Here is an 18,619-nt window from a genome sequence, read left to right as displayed (position 1 = left end):
GATACTACTGACTCGAGATCCAGAACACCTTAAGGGAAGTCATAGTGACCCAAGGGAAGAACCAGAGAAGGCACAAACATCGGAAATCATGGGAAAGAGGAATAATACTGGAGCAATTAATGCCCACAACCCCACAACATCAGAACCCGATAAAACAGAAAATCAGAGGTTCCTAGAAGATCAAATCAGGAAAATAACTGTAGAAATAATAGAGCTGTTTCGAAAAGAACTCAGAGAGAGCCAAAAAGAGATAAAGGATGCAATTAATGAAGTAAAGGCCTCAATTCAAAGCACAAACAACCGATTAGAACACATGGAGAACAGAATCTCGCTCTTAGAAGATGAGCAATCCAAAAATGAACTCATAGTTTCTAATCTAGAAAAAAATATCCGACAGCAGGAATCTGATATTGAAGAAATGTGGGCCCATTTTAAGAGAGCTAACCTAAGAATAATTGGAATCGAGGAGGGAAAAGAAAGTGAAACCAAAGGGATCAACAATCTCTTCAAAGAAGTAATAGCAGAAAATTTTCCAAACATAGAGCAAGAGGTTGATACAAAGGTCCAGGAAACTTATAGAACTCCCTTTAGACAGGATCGGAGAAGAGGATCTCCACGCCACATAATTGTCAAAATGACCAATGTGGAAGCCAAGCAGAGAATCTTAAAGGCAACAAAAACAAAGGGCCAAGTGACATTCAGAGGCAAAACAATTAGAATCACCCCAGACTACCCAAACCAAGTCATGAGAGCCAGAAGGGCTTGGAGTAACATATTCCAAACTCTGAAAGAAAACAACTTCCAGCCAAAAATTTCCTACCCAGCAAAACTTTCTATCAAATTAGATGGAGAAATAAGAAGCTTCCACAACAAACAGAAACTGAAGGAATTTATGTCTTCAAAACCAGCACTAGAGAAAATACTCAAAGAGATTAACTACAAAGAAGAAATAGGTAACACACACCAGAACCAGAGAAATAAGATTTTCCATCCAACAGACAATTAAGATTGGTTATCTGTGGAGATTCATTATTTATGTTAGTCTTTTACCTATCTCTAAATGGTATTGTTTGCCTTTATTGTTGTTAATTTTTAGGATTTCTAGTTGGAATATTAATATACCTTCAGATATAGCAATTGGAAATATTTTATCCCATTCTATTAGTAACTGTTAACTCTGTTTACATTGTCTTTGGATATACAATTTTTTTTTTTTTTTTTTTTTTTTTTAGGGAGTCTGTATACTCCTCTGTTGCCTGTGCCATTGAAATCATAACCAAGAAATCACTGCCAATTTCAATGTTGTGAGGTTTTATGACCCAGATTTTCTCCTAAAAGTTTATAGTCTTAAGATTTATATTTAGGTCTATTATCTATTTTGAGTTAATATTTGTATATAGGATTAGGTAAGGGTCCAATTTTATTCTTTTCCATGTAATTATTATTGTTTAACAATATTTAGTTAAAAGATTATCATTTCCACCACCAAATGTTCGTGGAAACCTTGTCAAAAATAACTTGATAATATAGGGAAGAATTTAGCTCTAGGCTTTTATTTAACTCCAATGTTTTATATATCTGCCTTTAGAACAGTACTACACTGTTTCAATTATTGTAGCTTTATATGGTTTGAAATCAGAAAATATATATCTTCTAGCTTTGTTCTTTTTCAAGATCGTTTTGGGTACCTAGACTCCATATTCCATATTAGGATAGATTTTTTCTGAAAAATAAATATATAAATATATGATAGTTTCACCTAAAAAATAGAAAAAAATTTTCTCTGGTAAGAAAGAAAGCAAAAAGAAATATTGAAATGTTATCTTTAAGTCATCAAAAGCTTGGTATCAGACAAATGAAACTGTTATGTGAGATTATCATTTTTAATTTTAGATAAATTGCCATAATACAAGATGTCAACTACTAAGCCAAGCATGGGAGGGAGGGATAGGGAGAGAATGGGGTGGGGATTGGGTGGGGGCTGACTGGGAAAAGTGTGCATGTATGTCTACAAAATATGTATCCTACTATGATGTATGAATACAGTGCACCAATAAAAAAAATAATAAAAAAATAAAAAATAAAAAAAATAAAATATCATTCAGCACAAAAAAAAAGAAAAGTGAGCTATCATTTCTATAAGACACTAATAACAATACAATTCAAAAATCATAAAAATTAAACATAGAATAGTAATATCTGGAAACTCAAACATGCATATTTCTTATTACAAACAATAAAGGTTAAAACATTTAACTAATGCCTTCATAATTTTTTGGAGGAAATTATTTCCAAACTAGAACTTGACATTCAAGCCACCAATCAAGTATTAAAGTATATAATAGCCGGGCGTGGTGGCTCATGCTTGTAATCCCCGCGCTTGGGAGACTGAGACAGGAGGGTCGCACGGGTTCGAAGCCAGCCTCAGCTACTTAGTGAGGCTTTCAGCAACTTAGTGAGACCCTGTTTCCAAATAAATTATAAAAAAGGTCTGGGAGTATAGCCCGGAGGTAGAAAGCACCTGGGTTCCACCCCCAGTACTACAAAAAAAAGTAAAAAAATTTAAAAAATAAAGTATATAATAAAGACATTTTCGGATTCACAAGGACTCCACAAATGTACTTAAAGTATACCTGCACGCAGCTTCTGAAAGATATGCTTTACTATATGAAGAAATAAAACAAGAAAGACAACAATAACATAGGATGCACAAAAAAGGGTAGAGAAATAAAAGCCAGTCTCAGGAAAGACAGCCATGGAGCCAACCTAGAAATCAACAAGTACTAGAGCAGGAAGACTGCAGAAGGGCAATGCCAGTTATAAATGACAGATTCTCAATCTATTATCTAATTATGTTGAAGGCAACAGTATGTATAGGGAGTGGGTTAAGTTTGGGAAGATTTAAAACAATAAAACAGCCGGGCGTGGTGGCACACGCTTGTAATCCCCGCGCTTGGGAGGAGGGAAACAGGAGGATCGCGCAGGTTCGAAGCCAGCCGCGCACGCTGGTTTAGGAGACCCTGTTTCCAAAATGAAAATGTAAAAAATAGGTCTGGGAGTGTAGCCTGGAGGTAGAAGGGCTTCCAGGAACCCCAGTACCACCAAAAAAATAAAAATAAAATAAATAAATAAATAAATAAATAAATAAATAAATAAAACAATAAAACAGAAGGTTGAGGAGGTAAAAAATGAAAATAAAATAATAATTAACCCCAGGAAATAAACAGTTATTCAAGAAAAGAATCACAGTTTTAATATATATCTTGAATTAACATTACAGTGAAGATGATTTAAACATGGAATACTGACTTAGTATGCATTACTATGTTAGGACTATAAGAGACAGGTGGAAAAATGATTTAGCAGTTAAGGCCTCGTTTGCTATAAAAGAAAGTCAGATGCCTATTAAGAGACAGCAGCATATATCTTGATATGTTTGCTTAGAAGTATGGAGTGAAACAAAGTAAAAGGTGAAAAGCTCAAAGTGATTGCTTCCATTATTAAAGTTTTACTATCTATAGTTATACAGTTTATACATAGTTTATAGTTAAAATCCTTTTAGTAAGATTTCTGAAATATAAAATACTTAAAAATAAGGAAAAATCTTTTGACAGAAATACTAACTTTGGGAATTGGGTAGGGGCTAAATGTGCGATGTGTACATGTATGTCCACACAAGTTTTTTACCCCAACATGATCTATCAATATAATGCACCAATAAAAAAGTAAATAAGTAAATTAAAAAAAAAAAGCAACACTTTCTTGAAATATCTTGTGTACATTTAGATTTAGAACAAAGGGATATTCAGGGGAAGTAAGAATCAAAGAAATCAAAGTTCTAATGAGCCAAAAGTCTACCTATCCTATTTGGAACTATATTCTAGCTAACTCCCTCTTTCATAGGAGGAAGGAGTAGTGAAGACGTAAAGAATACATACAATACAAGCTCTACTATCTTCCAGATGAATATATCAAATTGCAAATAAATGAGTAGTAAAAGCATTTATTAAGTAGACCGTTTCAAGCAAGCTAATTGGAACAGTGGTGTTCTCGCTATTTTCTCTTCACAACACAGGAAATGAGTCTAAATAAAATTAAATAAAAATGTAATCAAAGAAACAAAAGGAAAAACAACACAAACAGCTAGGTTGCCATTACCCTATCATGTGCTATAATTCTGCCTATAACATAATGCTTCAGACAAAGCTAAGAGGATACTTTACTATCACAGTGAACTATGTTATGATGTGAGAGATGTGAGAGTAAGATGCACCAATAAAAATACTTTAAAAAACAGCTGGGTGTGGTGGCGCATACTTGTAATCCCAACATTTGGGAGGCTGAGACAGGAGGATCGCAGTTCACGAACAGCCTCAGCTACTTAGTGAGACCCTGTTTTATTTTATTTTATTTATTTATTTATTTATTTAGGTGGTACTGGGGGTGGAACCTAGGGGCTTTTCTATCTCCGGGCTATACTCCCAGACCTTTTTTTTATAATTTATTTGGAAACAGGGTCTCACTAAGTTGCTGAGCCTCACTAAGTAGCTGAGGCTGGCTTCGAACCTGTGCAATCCTCCTTTCTCAGCCTCCCAAGTGCGGGGATTACAAGCATGCGCCACCATGCCCAGCAAGACCCTGTTTTAAAATAGGGCAGGGGGTGTAACTCAGAGTTCGAATGCCCCCGGGTTCCATCCTCAAACCCACAAAAAATAAATAAATAAATATATATGTATTATATGTATATATGTGTATATATATATATATATATATCACTTAGAAACTTTAAATAAATAAAACCCTAATAAATGTCAAAGAAATAAAGATAATCTGAAAGGGCAAACACTATCTTTCTTGAGCTACAAACCAAAATGCCAGATTATACTTTCTTCACAGATGGAGAAAGGAGAAAATTCTAACCAAAATTATAGTTTACTTGAATGCTTCTTCCCTTCCCCTTACCTTGCTGTGCTGCCTCATGCTCTGCTGTTCTCTTCCTGATGTAGCTTTGAACTTCTTCCCACCTTCTCTCAGCTTCTTGTAGTTGAACCTTGACATTTAAAAGGGTTGAGAAAGGGTTAAGTCAATACAAATGAAAGATTTCAACTATATAAAAAGAAAAATGCATCCTCTACCTATACTGTTGTGTCATACAACTGCTTGCTGTTAGTCTCTTACATTTTAACAAGATAGGCAGACTACCAGCCATTTATCAATCACTGCCATCCTATGCTCTAATACAGAAAACTAACAAAGTATAGATTATTTGAGAAACTTAGTATTTAAACTGTTGGTTAGCTGAGCATAGTGGCCCATGCTTTGTTGGTATCCCAGTACTTGGGAGGCTGAGACAGGAGGATCACACAGGTTCGAAGCCAATCTCAGAGTGAGGCTCTCAGCAACTTAGTGAGACCCTGTTTCCAAATAAAATATAAAATAGGTATGATGGTATAGCCCAAAGGTAGAAAGCCCCTGGGTTCCATCCTCAGTACCACAAAAAAAGGGAAGAAAAAAAAAACTGTTGGTTAAAAATAACTACTACTATGCCAAACGTGGTGGCACACGCTTGTAATTCCAATACTTGGGAGGCTGAGACAGGAGGGTCTGGGTTCGCGACCAGCCTCAGCTCTTAGTGAGGCCCTCCGAGTTTAGTGAGACTCTGTTTCAAAATAAAGAATAAAATTGGGCTGGGGATGCAGCTCAGAGGTAAAATGCCCCTGGGTTCAATCTTCATGGGGAAAAAAAAAAAAAAGAAAGAAAGAAAAATAACTACTACTATGTACTTATCTGATCCACGTAGCTATGACCTGTTTTCCATTAATCTTTCTTCAGCTGATACGCTTCAAAACGACAATATGGTATCTTTAAACATTCACATTCTGAGGTACACACATCATACAACACTCCAATTATGACTGTATTCTTTAATGTCACTTAACTATCCTTATCTGTAGAAAACAGATTTATCTATAAATGCTAGCTACAAATCCACCAGCAATACCAATCTTTTATTTATCAATTTCACACAGGATCCAAGAAAATTTCAAGAAAAACATGTGCACAATTTCCCACCCTCAATTACTATTCTAAGTCTTTCTCTAAACCCCTACTACTCTGGAACAGGTCAGTGATCTAAGTGAGAATCTATTACAGTGAGAATGAATTAGATTTATGCTAACTGAACTACACTATCAATAAATATCCTCTTAATAAAGAAAGGAACAGATAATTCTCATCATTCCACTCAACCTGAATATGCTCTGGAGTGCAGATGAGATAAACAAAGTGTGTTCCTTGTCCAGTAAGCCTGATGAGCCCCGGCGACCTCTCCACAGTATTACCATTTCAAGGTACTATGTGTGATTCTGATGTCTGAAGACACAGTATGTGATTTCTGTACACCATGGCTCGAGTACAAGTGAAGCCAGTGGAGCAATATTTGGCCTTTTGCTCAGACAAAGGGAGAAAAACATCCATTTCAAAGAGAAATAGGTTCAACTAAACTTTCTGAGAAAATTCAAGTAATGGATGATAAAAGTGATGTTAAAGATAATCTCAACTACATATTTTGTTTTCTTTTTTTCCAGTACTGAGGGGATCCAACCTAGGGGTGCTCTATCACTGAGCTACTTTCCATCCCTTCTTATTTTTCATTTTGAGACAGAGTTTTGCTGAGTTGCCCAGGCAGGCTTGTACTTGCGATCCTCCTGCCTCAGCCTCTGGAGTCACTGGGCTTATGCTTAGAAAACTACATGGTTTTTGTCTAGCTAAGTATATGACTTTTGCCTTACCCATGTAGACTCAAAACCCTACATAAAATGAAATTCTAATACTCTTTTAATCTGTTCATTTCATTTCCTCTACTTTCAAAGACTATTTAGCATATAATTCTGTACAGGCAGAAAACTTAAGACTATGGGTCTCATAAAGCCTCAAACTATATTTCTCAACCCTATTTACATATTTAGGTCAAGTTAAATATCTACATTATCCACAAAATAACAAACATTGATGGCAATGTATCACCTTCAGCTGAGTAACTGCTTGCTCAGCATTCTTTTTTTGGACTTCTTGTTGCTGTAGCTTTCCTGTTTTCTCAGTCAGCTCATTCATCAACCTAGTATAATCCTGATGTAGCTTTTTCAGTTCTGCAGACTGCCTGAAAACATCAACTGGATTAGAAACCTTCCATTATTATATACACATATAAAGAATAAATACAACCTATTTTAAGTTAGTTTTACTGAGCTAATAATTCTATTTACAGCCAAATAAAAAAGGAACACAAATGTTCCTTTTGGTGTTCCTACTAAAAATGAAGTTAAGTATAATTCCTAAATATTTCTAATTGCAATTATACAAGTTCTAAAATCCTTCTAAAGTATCAAGAAAAATGGATAACCACAAACTCATGACCCTGAATAGACAGTATCACTCTCAAATTGGCCTCTGAAAACCAATTAAAATCAAACCCCTCATAGTGCTTACTCTCTGCAAGCATGCTACCACTTTCTCTAGGGTACTATTTCTCAAAGAATGGCCCCAGAATCAACTACATTCTATCACTAGGAATATGTCTTCATATGTAGATTCCTCAGTACCACATTAGGGGCACTAGACCCTTTTTAGGGGTAGACCTCAAGAATATACTTTTAAATTTAACAAACCAGGTGATATTCAGAATAATGAAGTTTTAGAACTACTATAATAAATAATATGGGACAGACTGTTTAAAACTTGCAAATTCATTTTCATAAGTTTGTAGACTATGCCACATAGGTTCTTACAGTAACTATTTTGCAACTTATATAAGTATATTCATAAACATATACTACAAAAATACTTATATTTAATGTTTAAATATATAGTTTATACATAACTAGAGTTCTTCAAACAGCAAGAGATTTGTTTTTGAAAAGTAACTCAATTTTGGAAGCAAATGCAAAAAAACAAAAGTCTAACCAATTACTATCAAAGATTTTGATGACTCAAGAAAATATTCTACAAACAATAACTGAAAATTAAGCATTTAAAAACATACTTGCTTTCCAGTTGATTCGTGGTGTTGCTGACAGCATCTCTCAGTATACCATTCTCCTGCTTCAAGTGAGCTATCTCTGCTTCCATTTGCTCATGAACTTGCTGAAACTAATTATTTTAGATATACAAGATTTAGAAAATAAAGAGTGGCAAAGCTACCTTTTCAAAAAAAATTTATATGAGAATGTAAAAAGCATCAGCCGTTTCTATTTATTTTGCATTTTGTACTGAAGTATAATATTTCCTTTAAATTTGTTTATATTTATTTGAAAATAATGATTCAGACTTTATTCTGCTGATGCTTTGTTTTTGTGGCGCTGGGAATTGAACCTAGGGCATTCTACCACTGAGCCACACCCCCAGCTCTGTTTTTATTTTGAAACAGAGTTTCACTAAGTTGCTGAAATGCCTCACTAAGTTGCTGAGGCTACCCCAGAACCTGTGATCCACCTCTCTCTGCCTCCCAAGTACTGGGATTACAGAAGTGCGCAACCCGCACCCATCTCTCTGCTGATGCTTTTTACAAATGGCCAGGCGTGGTGGCACACACCTATGAGCCCAGTACTTGGGAAGCTAAGATAGGAGAATTGCAGGTTTGAGGCCAGCACCAGCAACTCAGCAAGGCCCTCAGAAACTCAGCAAGACCCTGTTTCAAAGTACAAAATAAAACAGGGCTGAGGAATACAGCTCAGAGGTAGAATGCCCCTGGGTTCAATCCCCAGTACTACCACAACAAAGAATACAAATAGATAAATAGATGTTAGCTACCATCATATTTAAAATACAAAATAAACACACATGGATTCTAAACTAAAAGATGACTTAGGATTTCTTTGCTATAGATTCACAGAATTAAGCCTACCCTAATCCTAGAATATGTCAATTATACATCAGGTGTGTGTGTGTGTGTGTGTGTGTGTGTGTGTGTGTGTGCATGTGTGTGTACATGTACATATGTAGGTACTGGGGGTTGTAACCAGGGACATTCTACCTCGGAGCTATAGTCCAAACACTTTTTTAATTAGGAAAAAGTCTTGATAATTTGTTGAGGATCTTGTTAAGTTGATGAGGCTGGCTTCCAACCTGTGGACAGTCCTCATATCTCAGCATTCCAAGTACTGGTACTACAGATATGCACTACTGTGCCAGGCAGAAACATTTTTAAATCAAAGTTTTTAATAACCTAAAGTTTAAACACTGAAAATATATTCAACTTATATTCAGTCACAAATTGAGGCATAATCAAATAGATAACATACAAATTTACTTGCAAAAATATTTTTACTTCTAATTATTTTTGTGGCAAATATACCAAGATAAAATAATCATCTTAATTATTTTCAATGCAAAGTTCACTGATATTAAATACACACATGCTGTTGTACAGCTATCACTAACATTCATGTCCACAACTTTTTGGTGGTATTGGGGGTGGAACCCAGAGGCTTTCTACCTCTGGACTATACTCCCAGACCATATATATATATATATATAGTTTGGAAACAGGGTCTCACTAAGTTGCTGGAAGCCTCACTGAGTAGCTGAGGATGGCTTTGAACACATGCGATCCTCCTGTCTCATCCTCCCAAGCACGGGGATTACAAGCGTGCGCCACCACGCCCGGCTCCATGTCCATAACTTTCTAAAAATGAAACTCCATACCTACTAACTCCCAGTTTTTGTCTCTCCTTAGTCCCTGGTAATCATCAATGTAACTTTCTTCTGACCTCAATTTTTTAAATTTCAGAATATTTTGTGTGTGTGTGTGGTACTGGGAATTGAACCCAAATCCATTCTACCTCCAACTAAACCCCCAGACCAATTTTATTTCTTATTTGGAAACAGGGTCTCATTAGGTTACTCACAGCCTCACTAAGTTGTGAGGCTGTCTTCAATAACCTATGATCTACGCCGGGCGTGGTGGTGCACGCTTGTAATCCCCGCGCTTGGGAGGCAGAGACAGGAGGATCGCACAAGTTCAAAGCCAGCCGCGCTGGCTTATGAGACCCTGTTTCAAAAAAAAATAGGTCTGGGAGTGTAGCCCGGAGGTAGAAGGGCTTCCAGGAACCCCAGTACCACCAAAAATAATAATAATAATTAAAAAAAAATAACCTATGATCTTCCTATCTCAGCCTCCCAAGTACTAGGATTACAAGTGTGTGGCCAGCAGACCCAGCTTCAGATTTTTAGAGCAAGACAAAGGTCAAGTCCTATTCACATAAGGACATGTCTTATTTTAGTATATGAATCTACTCTTTGAGACAGTCATAGCTAATGATAATTTTCTTAGTACTTCAATTAAGAGAAATTAATTTATTGCAATTGTTTGGCAAACATAGTCTATATCCTTACCTCTAAATTTAATCATTTAAAAATTACAAAGCTTTAGTCATCAATAAAAGATGTTGCTATCAGTATCTGATTCATTCTCAAATGATTAATAAAATAGAAACTAAAAAGGAATCACTTAAGGCTATAAAAATGAGATCTTCGATAACGTGACTGTTGGTAAAGAGGGTGGATGGAGAATGCAAAGACGAAGGTACATACCAAATAAAAGATAAGAGCAGAGTGGATAATAACAATCTGACACAGTGTCACTCATTTCTTTTTTATCAATGACATTTCAGCAGAAAATTAAATTTTTGTTTCAGCAGAAGCCCCAAATCTAGTTTATTTTTTTTAATTGGTGCACTGTAGTCATATATCACATTGGAGTACAAGACTTGAGAGGATATACAAGCACACATCATCCAATTAGCCCTCATCCAACCCCCATCCAATTCCCTCCCCCTCCCTTGATCCCATGCTTGTTTGGTGATTAACTTTGATACATTTGTTTATGTACCTCCTGCTTTTTAAAGAGGCTCCATCCTCCCCTATTCCATACCCTCTGATTGGTCACCTTAGTTGCTTCACTATAGGGCCCTTTCTATAGCTCGACCTCTTCCTGTTGCCCCTTTCCTCCTAGTTATTGCTGATTAGAGGAAGCATCTGATTTTTATTTTCTTCGATATTTCTCTGTGCATGCCGCGTTGCAAGTACCGATCCCACTCTTGACAGCCCCAGTAGTGGCCTGGCTACCTGGTGGACTGATCCAGACCTCGCTGGCTCAAGCAGCAGCCTTGCCTCATGGGAGGACCTGATTCTGGTCTCGCTGGCCCCGACACCAGCCCAACCCCTCGGCAGGCTCCAATCCCGGCCTCGGAGGCCCCAGCACCGCCCTAGCCTCACAGCAGGCTCCAATCCCAGCCTCGGAGACCCCAGCACCGCCCTAGCCTCACGGGTCCGATGCCGGCCGCTGGCCCCAGCATCGGCCTAACCTCTCGGCAGGCTCCGATCCCGGCCTCGGAGGCCCCAGCACCCACCTTGCCTCAGAGCAGGCTCCGATGACAGCCTCGCTGGCCCCAGCATCGGTCTAACCCCTCAGCAGGCTCCGATCCCAGCCTCGGAGGCCCCAGTAGCGGCCTTGCCTCACGGCAGGCTCCAATGCCGGCCATTGGCCCCGGCACCGGACTAACCCCTCGGCTGGCTCTTATCCTAGCCTCGGAGGCCCCAGCACCAGCCTTGCCTCACGGCAGGCTCCGATGCCGGCCTCGCTGGCCCCAGCACCGGCCTAACCCCTCGGCAGGCTCAGATCTCAGTCTCGGAGGCCCCAGTACCGGCCTTACCTCACAGCAGGCTCCGATGCCGGCCTCGCTGGCCCCAGCACCGGCCTAACCCCTCGGCAGGCTCTTGTCCCGGCCTCGGAGGCCCCAGTACCGGCCTTGCCTCAGGGCAGGCTCCGATGCCGGCCTCGCTGGCCCCAGCACCGGCCTAACCCCTCGGCAGGCTCTTATCCTGGCCTCGAGGCCCCAGTACCGGTCTTGCCTCAAGGCAGGCTCCGATGCCGGCCTCGCTAGCCCCAGCACTGGCCTAACCCCTCGGCAGGCTCTTATCCTGGCCTCGGAGGCCCCAGTACCGACCTTGCCTCACGGCAGGCTCCGATGCCGGCCTCGCTGGCCCCAGCACCGGCCTAACCCCTCGGCAGGCTCCGATCCCAGATTTGGAGGCCCCAGCACTGGTCATGCCTCAAGGCAGGCTCCGATGCCGGCCTCGCTGGCCCCAGCACCGGCCTAACCCCTCAGCAGGCTCTTATCCTGGCCTCGGAGGCCCCAGTACCGGCCTTGCCTCAAGGCAGGCTCCGATGCCGGCCTCGCTGGCCCCAGCACCGGCCTAACCCCTCGGCAAGCTCTTGTCCTGGCCTCGGAGGCCCCAGTACCGGCCTTGCCTCAAGGCAGGCTCCGATGCCGGCCTCACTGGCCCCAGCACCGGCCTAACCCCTCGGCAGGCTCCGATCCCGGCCTCAGAGGCCCCAGTACCGGCCTTGCCTCAAGGCAGGCTCCGATGCCGGCCTCGCTGGCCCCAGCACCGGCCTAACCCCTCGGCAGGCTCAGATCTCAGTCTCGGAGGCCCCAGCACCGGCCTTGCCTCACGGCAGGCTCCGATGCCGGCCTCGCTGGCCCCAGCACCGGCCTAACCCCTCGGCAGGCTCAGATCTCAGTCTCGGAGGCCCCAGCACCAGCCTTGCCTCACGGCAGGCTCCGATGCCGGCTTCGCTGGCCCCAGCACTGGCCTAACCCCTCGGCAGGCTCCGATCCCGGCCTCGGAGGCCTCAGTAGTGGCCTTGCCTCACAGAAGGCTCCGATGGCGGCCGCTGGCCCCGGCACCAGCCTAGCCCCTCGGCAGGCTCTTATCCTGGCCTCGGAGGCCCCAGCACCGGCCTTGCCTCACAGCCGGCTCCGATGCCGGCCTCGCTGGCCCCAGCACCAGCCTAACCCCTCGGCAGGCTCCGATCCCGGCCTCGGAGGCCTCAGTAGCAGCCTTGCCTCACGGAAGGCTCCGATGCTGGCCGCTGGCCCCGGCACCGGCACCGGCCTAACCCCTCGGCAGGCTCCGATTCCGGCCTTGGAGGCCCCAGCACCGACCTTGCCTCACAGCAGGCTCCGATGCCGGCCAGTGGCCCCAGCACCAGCCTAACTCCTCGGCAGGCTCCGATCCTGACCTCGGAGGCCTCAGTAGAGAAAATGAAATTCTGATGGCAGGGAAGAATAATTTAAAAATTGTAGCAGACTAGCAATATCAAAACAGTATTTTACAAAAAGTCTATCATCAATTAGAGTTTAGAATGAAAAAGAAAAGTCTATTAAAAAGGGACTATAAGTCTCCTACTATGAAGTAAACTAAGATATCTAAGAATTGAATTCAAGAGTAACTACAAATAAAGTATCTTCAAGATTCAACAATCCTTGGATTGGACAAAAAAAGCAAGAAGTCAAGGTTTCAAGTATAAGAAAAATAATGCCTTAAAATATCAGAAAGCAAAAACAAGCTGGTTAATACACAAGAATTTGACTTTAGACATACACTAAATCTGGGATGGTGACAGACCTTCTGAATGGAAGCATCAGGCATCAAATAGAAAATAATGATTTCAAAAAGTCACTGGCCCAGAATTCAATTAAGGAAAGCATTATGGCCTACTTGGCAAACAGACCCTGGCCATTTCTTCAACCGATTCTTTACCAGTGATGGAGGAGAGAGTGCGGGGTCCACAAAATGGTAGAGAGAAGAACCCACTAATCCAAATAGAACTCATCAGGAAAATAAATGATACATGGAAAAGGCATTAAGAACAGAATCTCCTAAAACACTTACAAAATTAGTGAAAGAGATGAACAAAAGTGAAAGACAAATGAGATGAAGTCACTTAAGCCCAAACTCTGGAAGTCATCATTCCCTAGCCTCTCGCCTATAACTATTAGCACTAAACCCCTACCTCTTTTTTAAACTAACTACCTCTTTTGTATTATTCAAATTCATCTCCTCACTGTCAACATCGGATTTGAGACTTGTTCTCCCTGACTTCAATTCCTGCAAAAAACCGTCCAACTACCCCTTGTCCCATTATCCACAGGGTTGTCAGAGTAATAATTTAAAACACTAACACACTGTTGGTTCACTTAAACTCTTTAGTGGTCCCCAATCACCAGACACAAAAGGTCCTTATCTTCTTCTCTGGAGCGTCTCTTTTTTTTTTTTTTTTTGGTACTGGAGGTGGAACCCAGAGGCCTTCTACCTCCGGGCTACAATCCGAGACCTATTTTATATTTTATTTGGAAACAGGGTCTCTTTCTTAAGCCAGCTGAGTCTGGCTTCGAACCTGCGAGGTCCTCCTGTCTCAGCCTCCCAAGTGCGGGGATTACAAGCGTGCACCACCACACCAGGCTAAAGCATCTCCTTTTCATTTTAACCGTGCTTCCAAATTACTACAACTCTAATGTACTCCTCAGTGTCCACACTAGATAACATATACTAGAAACATGTATACTCATTAAATGCTGATTCCTACGTCCCAAAATAGACCTACTGCCATTATCTCTAGGGATAAGCATAAAGAATCACACTGGCACATGCTTATAATTCCAGTACTAGGAAGGCTAATACAGGAGGACCATAAGTTCAAGGTTAGCCTCAGTAACTTAGCAAGGCTCTCAGCAACTGAGAGAGAGCTGGAGGTATAGCTCAGAAACAGAAAGAAAAAGAAAGGAAAAAAAAGAGAGAATGAATTACAACAAGTAACTCTTATACCCAGTGCCCATTTCTTCTCTCTCCTGTGGAAATGCCTGATTCAAAAGACTAACACAGAATGAATAGCCCACCTAACTAATCTTCCCTGTCAATCCTTCTCTTTCCTACTTCCCATTTCCATTTATTTCTCCAAAGTAAACAACACTACCTTTATTAAGTATATTTTACTTGATTGCTTCCAGCCTCCATACCACATCCCCTCCCATAAAGTGTACTTAAAGAAGGAGGAGTGGGGTGAGCCACAGTAGATGGTTCAACACATCAGTAAGTGCACACATTTCAAGGAATAAAAACATACCTTCATCTCCATCTCTTGAGTCTCTTCATGACTGACACGCAATTTGTTTTGAAATACATTATGTTCCTTTTCTAATGTTCCAATCCGATCTTTCATCCTTGCCATAACTACACTGCTTCTTTCTTTCTCCGTCATCAATTCCTGGAAAAGCCAGAAAAGAAATTATGAAAAACTGGTTATTAAAAAGGGATTGTTCCAGGTATTAGCACTGCTGGGTATCTTTCCAAAGTGACTAAAATCAGAGAATTACAGTAATATGTGCATATCCATGTTCAAAGAAGCAAATTCACAATAGCCATATTATGGAACCACCCTAGGTATCCATCAACAGATGAATAGATTACAAAATTGTGGGATATACATACAACAGAATTTTACTCAGCAATAAAGAACAAGAAATATTTGCAGGAAAATGAAAAAACCTGGAGAATATTATGTTTTGTGAGATTAGCTGGTCACAGAAAGTGAAGGGTCTTATTTTCTCTAGTATGCATAAGATAGGAAGTAATCAGGACACCAGAGGGACTCTACATAATGAAGGAGAAACCTCAGTGGAGCTGGAGAGGTGGTCTAGGGGAAGGGCAGGGGGAAAAGAGAGGACCAATGAAAAAATTACTTCCATCGACATTATGTATATGTTAGAATACCAATGTCAATCTCAATATGCTTTTATTGAGGGGAGAGAATAGGGAGAGAGCAGGGGGAAAGCCCAACAATGCAATGTGCATGTATGTCACTATCAACAGGATTTACATTATGATGTGAAACTACAATGCACCAATAAAAGTATACAAAAAGGTTATTCTAAGCCTGTAACAATAAAACATTTTCAGCCTCAGTAAAATGATCACAAATGCTAAAACTAAAACAAGTCAAAGGTTAAAAAATAAAAGTCCTCTGCCTCTCACCTGCTCTTCATATCAATTTCTTTTTAAACATTTTGCCATTCTTTTACTTTTATTTCAAAAGCACCTTCTGGTTTAAGAGTTAAAGATATGAAATAGCTTTAATTCTTATCTGATTATATATAACCCTCTTATATTCTTTTTTTTTTTTTAGTGGTACTGGGGATAAAACCCAGGGGCCTTCTACCTCCAGGCTACACTCCCAGACCTATTTTATATTTTATTTGGAAACAGGGTCTCTTAAGCCAGTTGAGGATGGCTTTGAACCTGCGTGATCCTCCTGTCTCTGCCTCCCAAGCACAGGGATTATAAGCATGCGCCACCATGCCCGGCTCCTCTTACATTCTAATCTAAGAAAGAATATTTTAAGGAAAAATAGTTAATACTTTTGAGGTACAGAAAAAGGCCCAGATAAAAAAGGAAACAGAAGGGTTAAAAATAAAAAATCTAAGGCAGGCATGGTGGCGCACACTTGTAATCCCAGCATTCGGGAGACTGAGACAGGAGGATATCAGTTAGTGGCCATGCTCAGCTACTTAGTCAGGAGGTCCATAACTCAGTGAGATCCTATTTCAAAATAAAAAATAAAAAGTAGAGCTAGGAGTGTAGTTCAATGCCGCTGGGTTCCATCCCCAGTACCCAAGAAAAAGAAAAAAAAAAAAAACCTAAAATATTGCCTTTCCTAGCGGAAGAAATAAGGGTATATTTAAGCCAGGCATAGTGGCACACGGTGTAATACCAATACTGGGGAGAATGACAGGAGAGCCGCAGTTTTTAGCTAACCTCAGCAACTTAGGGAGGCCCTGTTTGGGGTATAGATCACACATGGAGTGCCTCTAGGTTCAATCCCCAGTACCAATAAAAAGAAAAAAAAGGGATATGTCTATATAGTAGAATGCAAAAAAGTAAAAGTCAGAAAGTAAAGTTCTATCATCTTCACAACTCAACTCTTAAAAGGGTGACTTCACTTTGCTTTTTCAAGTGTTATAAACTTCTAGAATAAGTGTTACTTTTAAAAGTACATGAAAACCAAGCAATTTTAAAGTTATATGAAGGTAGACTAATCTATGTCCCTGATCTAAAATAAATTAAGGTTTTTGCATAACTTATGGTGGTTCAGAAATTATAATATATTTACATATATTTGCACACTGTTTGTTGATGTATAATACACTTAATAAGCAGACACAACTTACGTATACACAATGAATTATCAAAAAACAAATAATCAAGCCAGGCATGGTGGTGTATACTTGTAATCCCAGCATTGGGAGGCTGAGACAAGAGGATTGAGGTTCATGGACAGCCTCGATTACTTAGTGAGATTCTGTTTCAAAATTGGGCTAGGGGTATAGCTCAGAGGTATAATGCCCATGGGTTCCATCCCCAGTACCAAAAACAAAACAAAACAAAACAAAACAAAACCCTAAAGTTATAAGAAATCATGCTTACAACTAGCCTAACCAGGTGTTCCCAAGTTTTTTATTTACTTTAAAAATACCATAAAAGATTTGCACTCAAACAAGGCCACTTGTTCTCTTGATGTTCTCAAATAGCTAGGTGAATAGTCAGAAAAAACCTCATTTACTCTACTGTATTTAGTACATAAGGGAGAACATACTTCAGGAGGAAAGGTATGTAATTTTTCTACACAGTTCCAATTCTATTTCCTCAGTCTATGTTACATTTGCAAGGTTTATTTTACTTCTCAGACTACAACTGCTTAAGTTTGAAGAACTAAATGAAAAGTCATAAAAAAAATCAAGACAACCTCCATAATAAATAAACTACCTATGTAAAGCTTCACATTTGCCCTATAATTGGATTTTGAAAAGACTAATTTTGTGCTTCTAGAGAGAAGAGATGTAGGTCATATCAAATTAAAACAAATTCTCATTCTTCTGAAAAGAATGCTGCTATTCTAAAATTAGAATATCTAATAAATTCATGATTCCACTCAAAGCTATAATACTACAATAGAGTAAAATAGCTCTTTCCCAAAACTCTATAAGAAAATTAATTTTTCTGAGTGTAAATTTACTGCACAAAAAATTATATCAGAAAATATGGACAATTTTTGAACCTTTCTTTGCTTCTGATGTATGAAGTACATCCCCTCAACATAAATAAAAATGCCTTCACCTGGGTTAACTGCTGGCACAGATCCTTTGTAGCTGTAGCATCTTCTTTCACAGCAGCAAGCAACTTGTCCTTTTCCTGAAGTTGATGCAGAAGTGCAGTCAATTCGCCTTTACTCAACTATAATTAAGAAGTCAATGCAGAATGAGTAATATTAATATGAGCTAATAAAAATTATGAAAATTAAGTATCAGTATTTTGGGGAGAAGGCAAAGCTCTATATGTTACATACACAGTTAAATGACCACACAAAGCTGATCACTGAAATAAATTCAGAAAAGTCAATGCAGCATTATAAATTCTAATATTACCAATAGAATACATATCAAAACATATTTTTACAAAGAATTATATAGAATGTCTAGTTTTAACCCAGAGTCCTCAGGAATGCAAAAAAAAGAAAAAGAAAAAAGGACATACTGCTGAAAAAAGTAATAGTTAAGAGTTCAGAATGAATAGAAGCAAATAAAAAGGCCCATGCAGGAGCATATGTCTGTAATCCCAATAATTCAGAGGAACATTTCAAGTTGGCCTATCCCTATTTCCAAAATTAAAAAAAGACATAAAAGGGCTGGGGATGTAGCTCAGTGATACCCTGGATTCAATC

General features: G+C 39.7%; 1 protein-coding gene across 1 annotated transcript in view; it reads right to left on the bottom strand.

Annotated features, from left to right (window-relative positions):
- The window catches only part of KTN1 (kinectin 1), a 107,273-nt gene that overhangs the window by 69,863 nt on the left and 18,791 nt on the right, over positions 1-18,619 (bottom strand). The window contains exons 5-9 of the mRNA XM_080707829.1: positions 18,016-18,132; positions 14,969-15,109; positions 8,042-8,148; positions 7,027-7,159; positions 4,963-5,050 (exon numbers count right to left, since the gene is read on the bottom strand). Coding sequence (XP_080563955.1) covers positions 4,963-5,050; positions 7,027-7,159; positions 8,042-8,148; positions 14,969-15,109; positions 18,016-18,132 — 586 coding nt within the window. The remainder of the gene's footprint in view (positions 1-4,962; positions 5,051-7,026; positions 7,160-8,041; positions 8,149-14,968; positions 15,110-18,015; positions 18,133-18,619) is intronic.

Source organism: Muscardinus avellanarius, assembly GCF_963383645.1.
Source record: "Muscardinus avellanarius genome assembly, chromosome: 12".
NCBI lineage: Eukaryota > Metazoa > Chordata > Mammalia > Rodentia > Gliridae > Muscardinus > Muscardinus avellanarius.
This window is presented reverse-complemented; position numbering and strand designations above follow the sequence as displayed.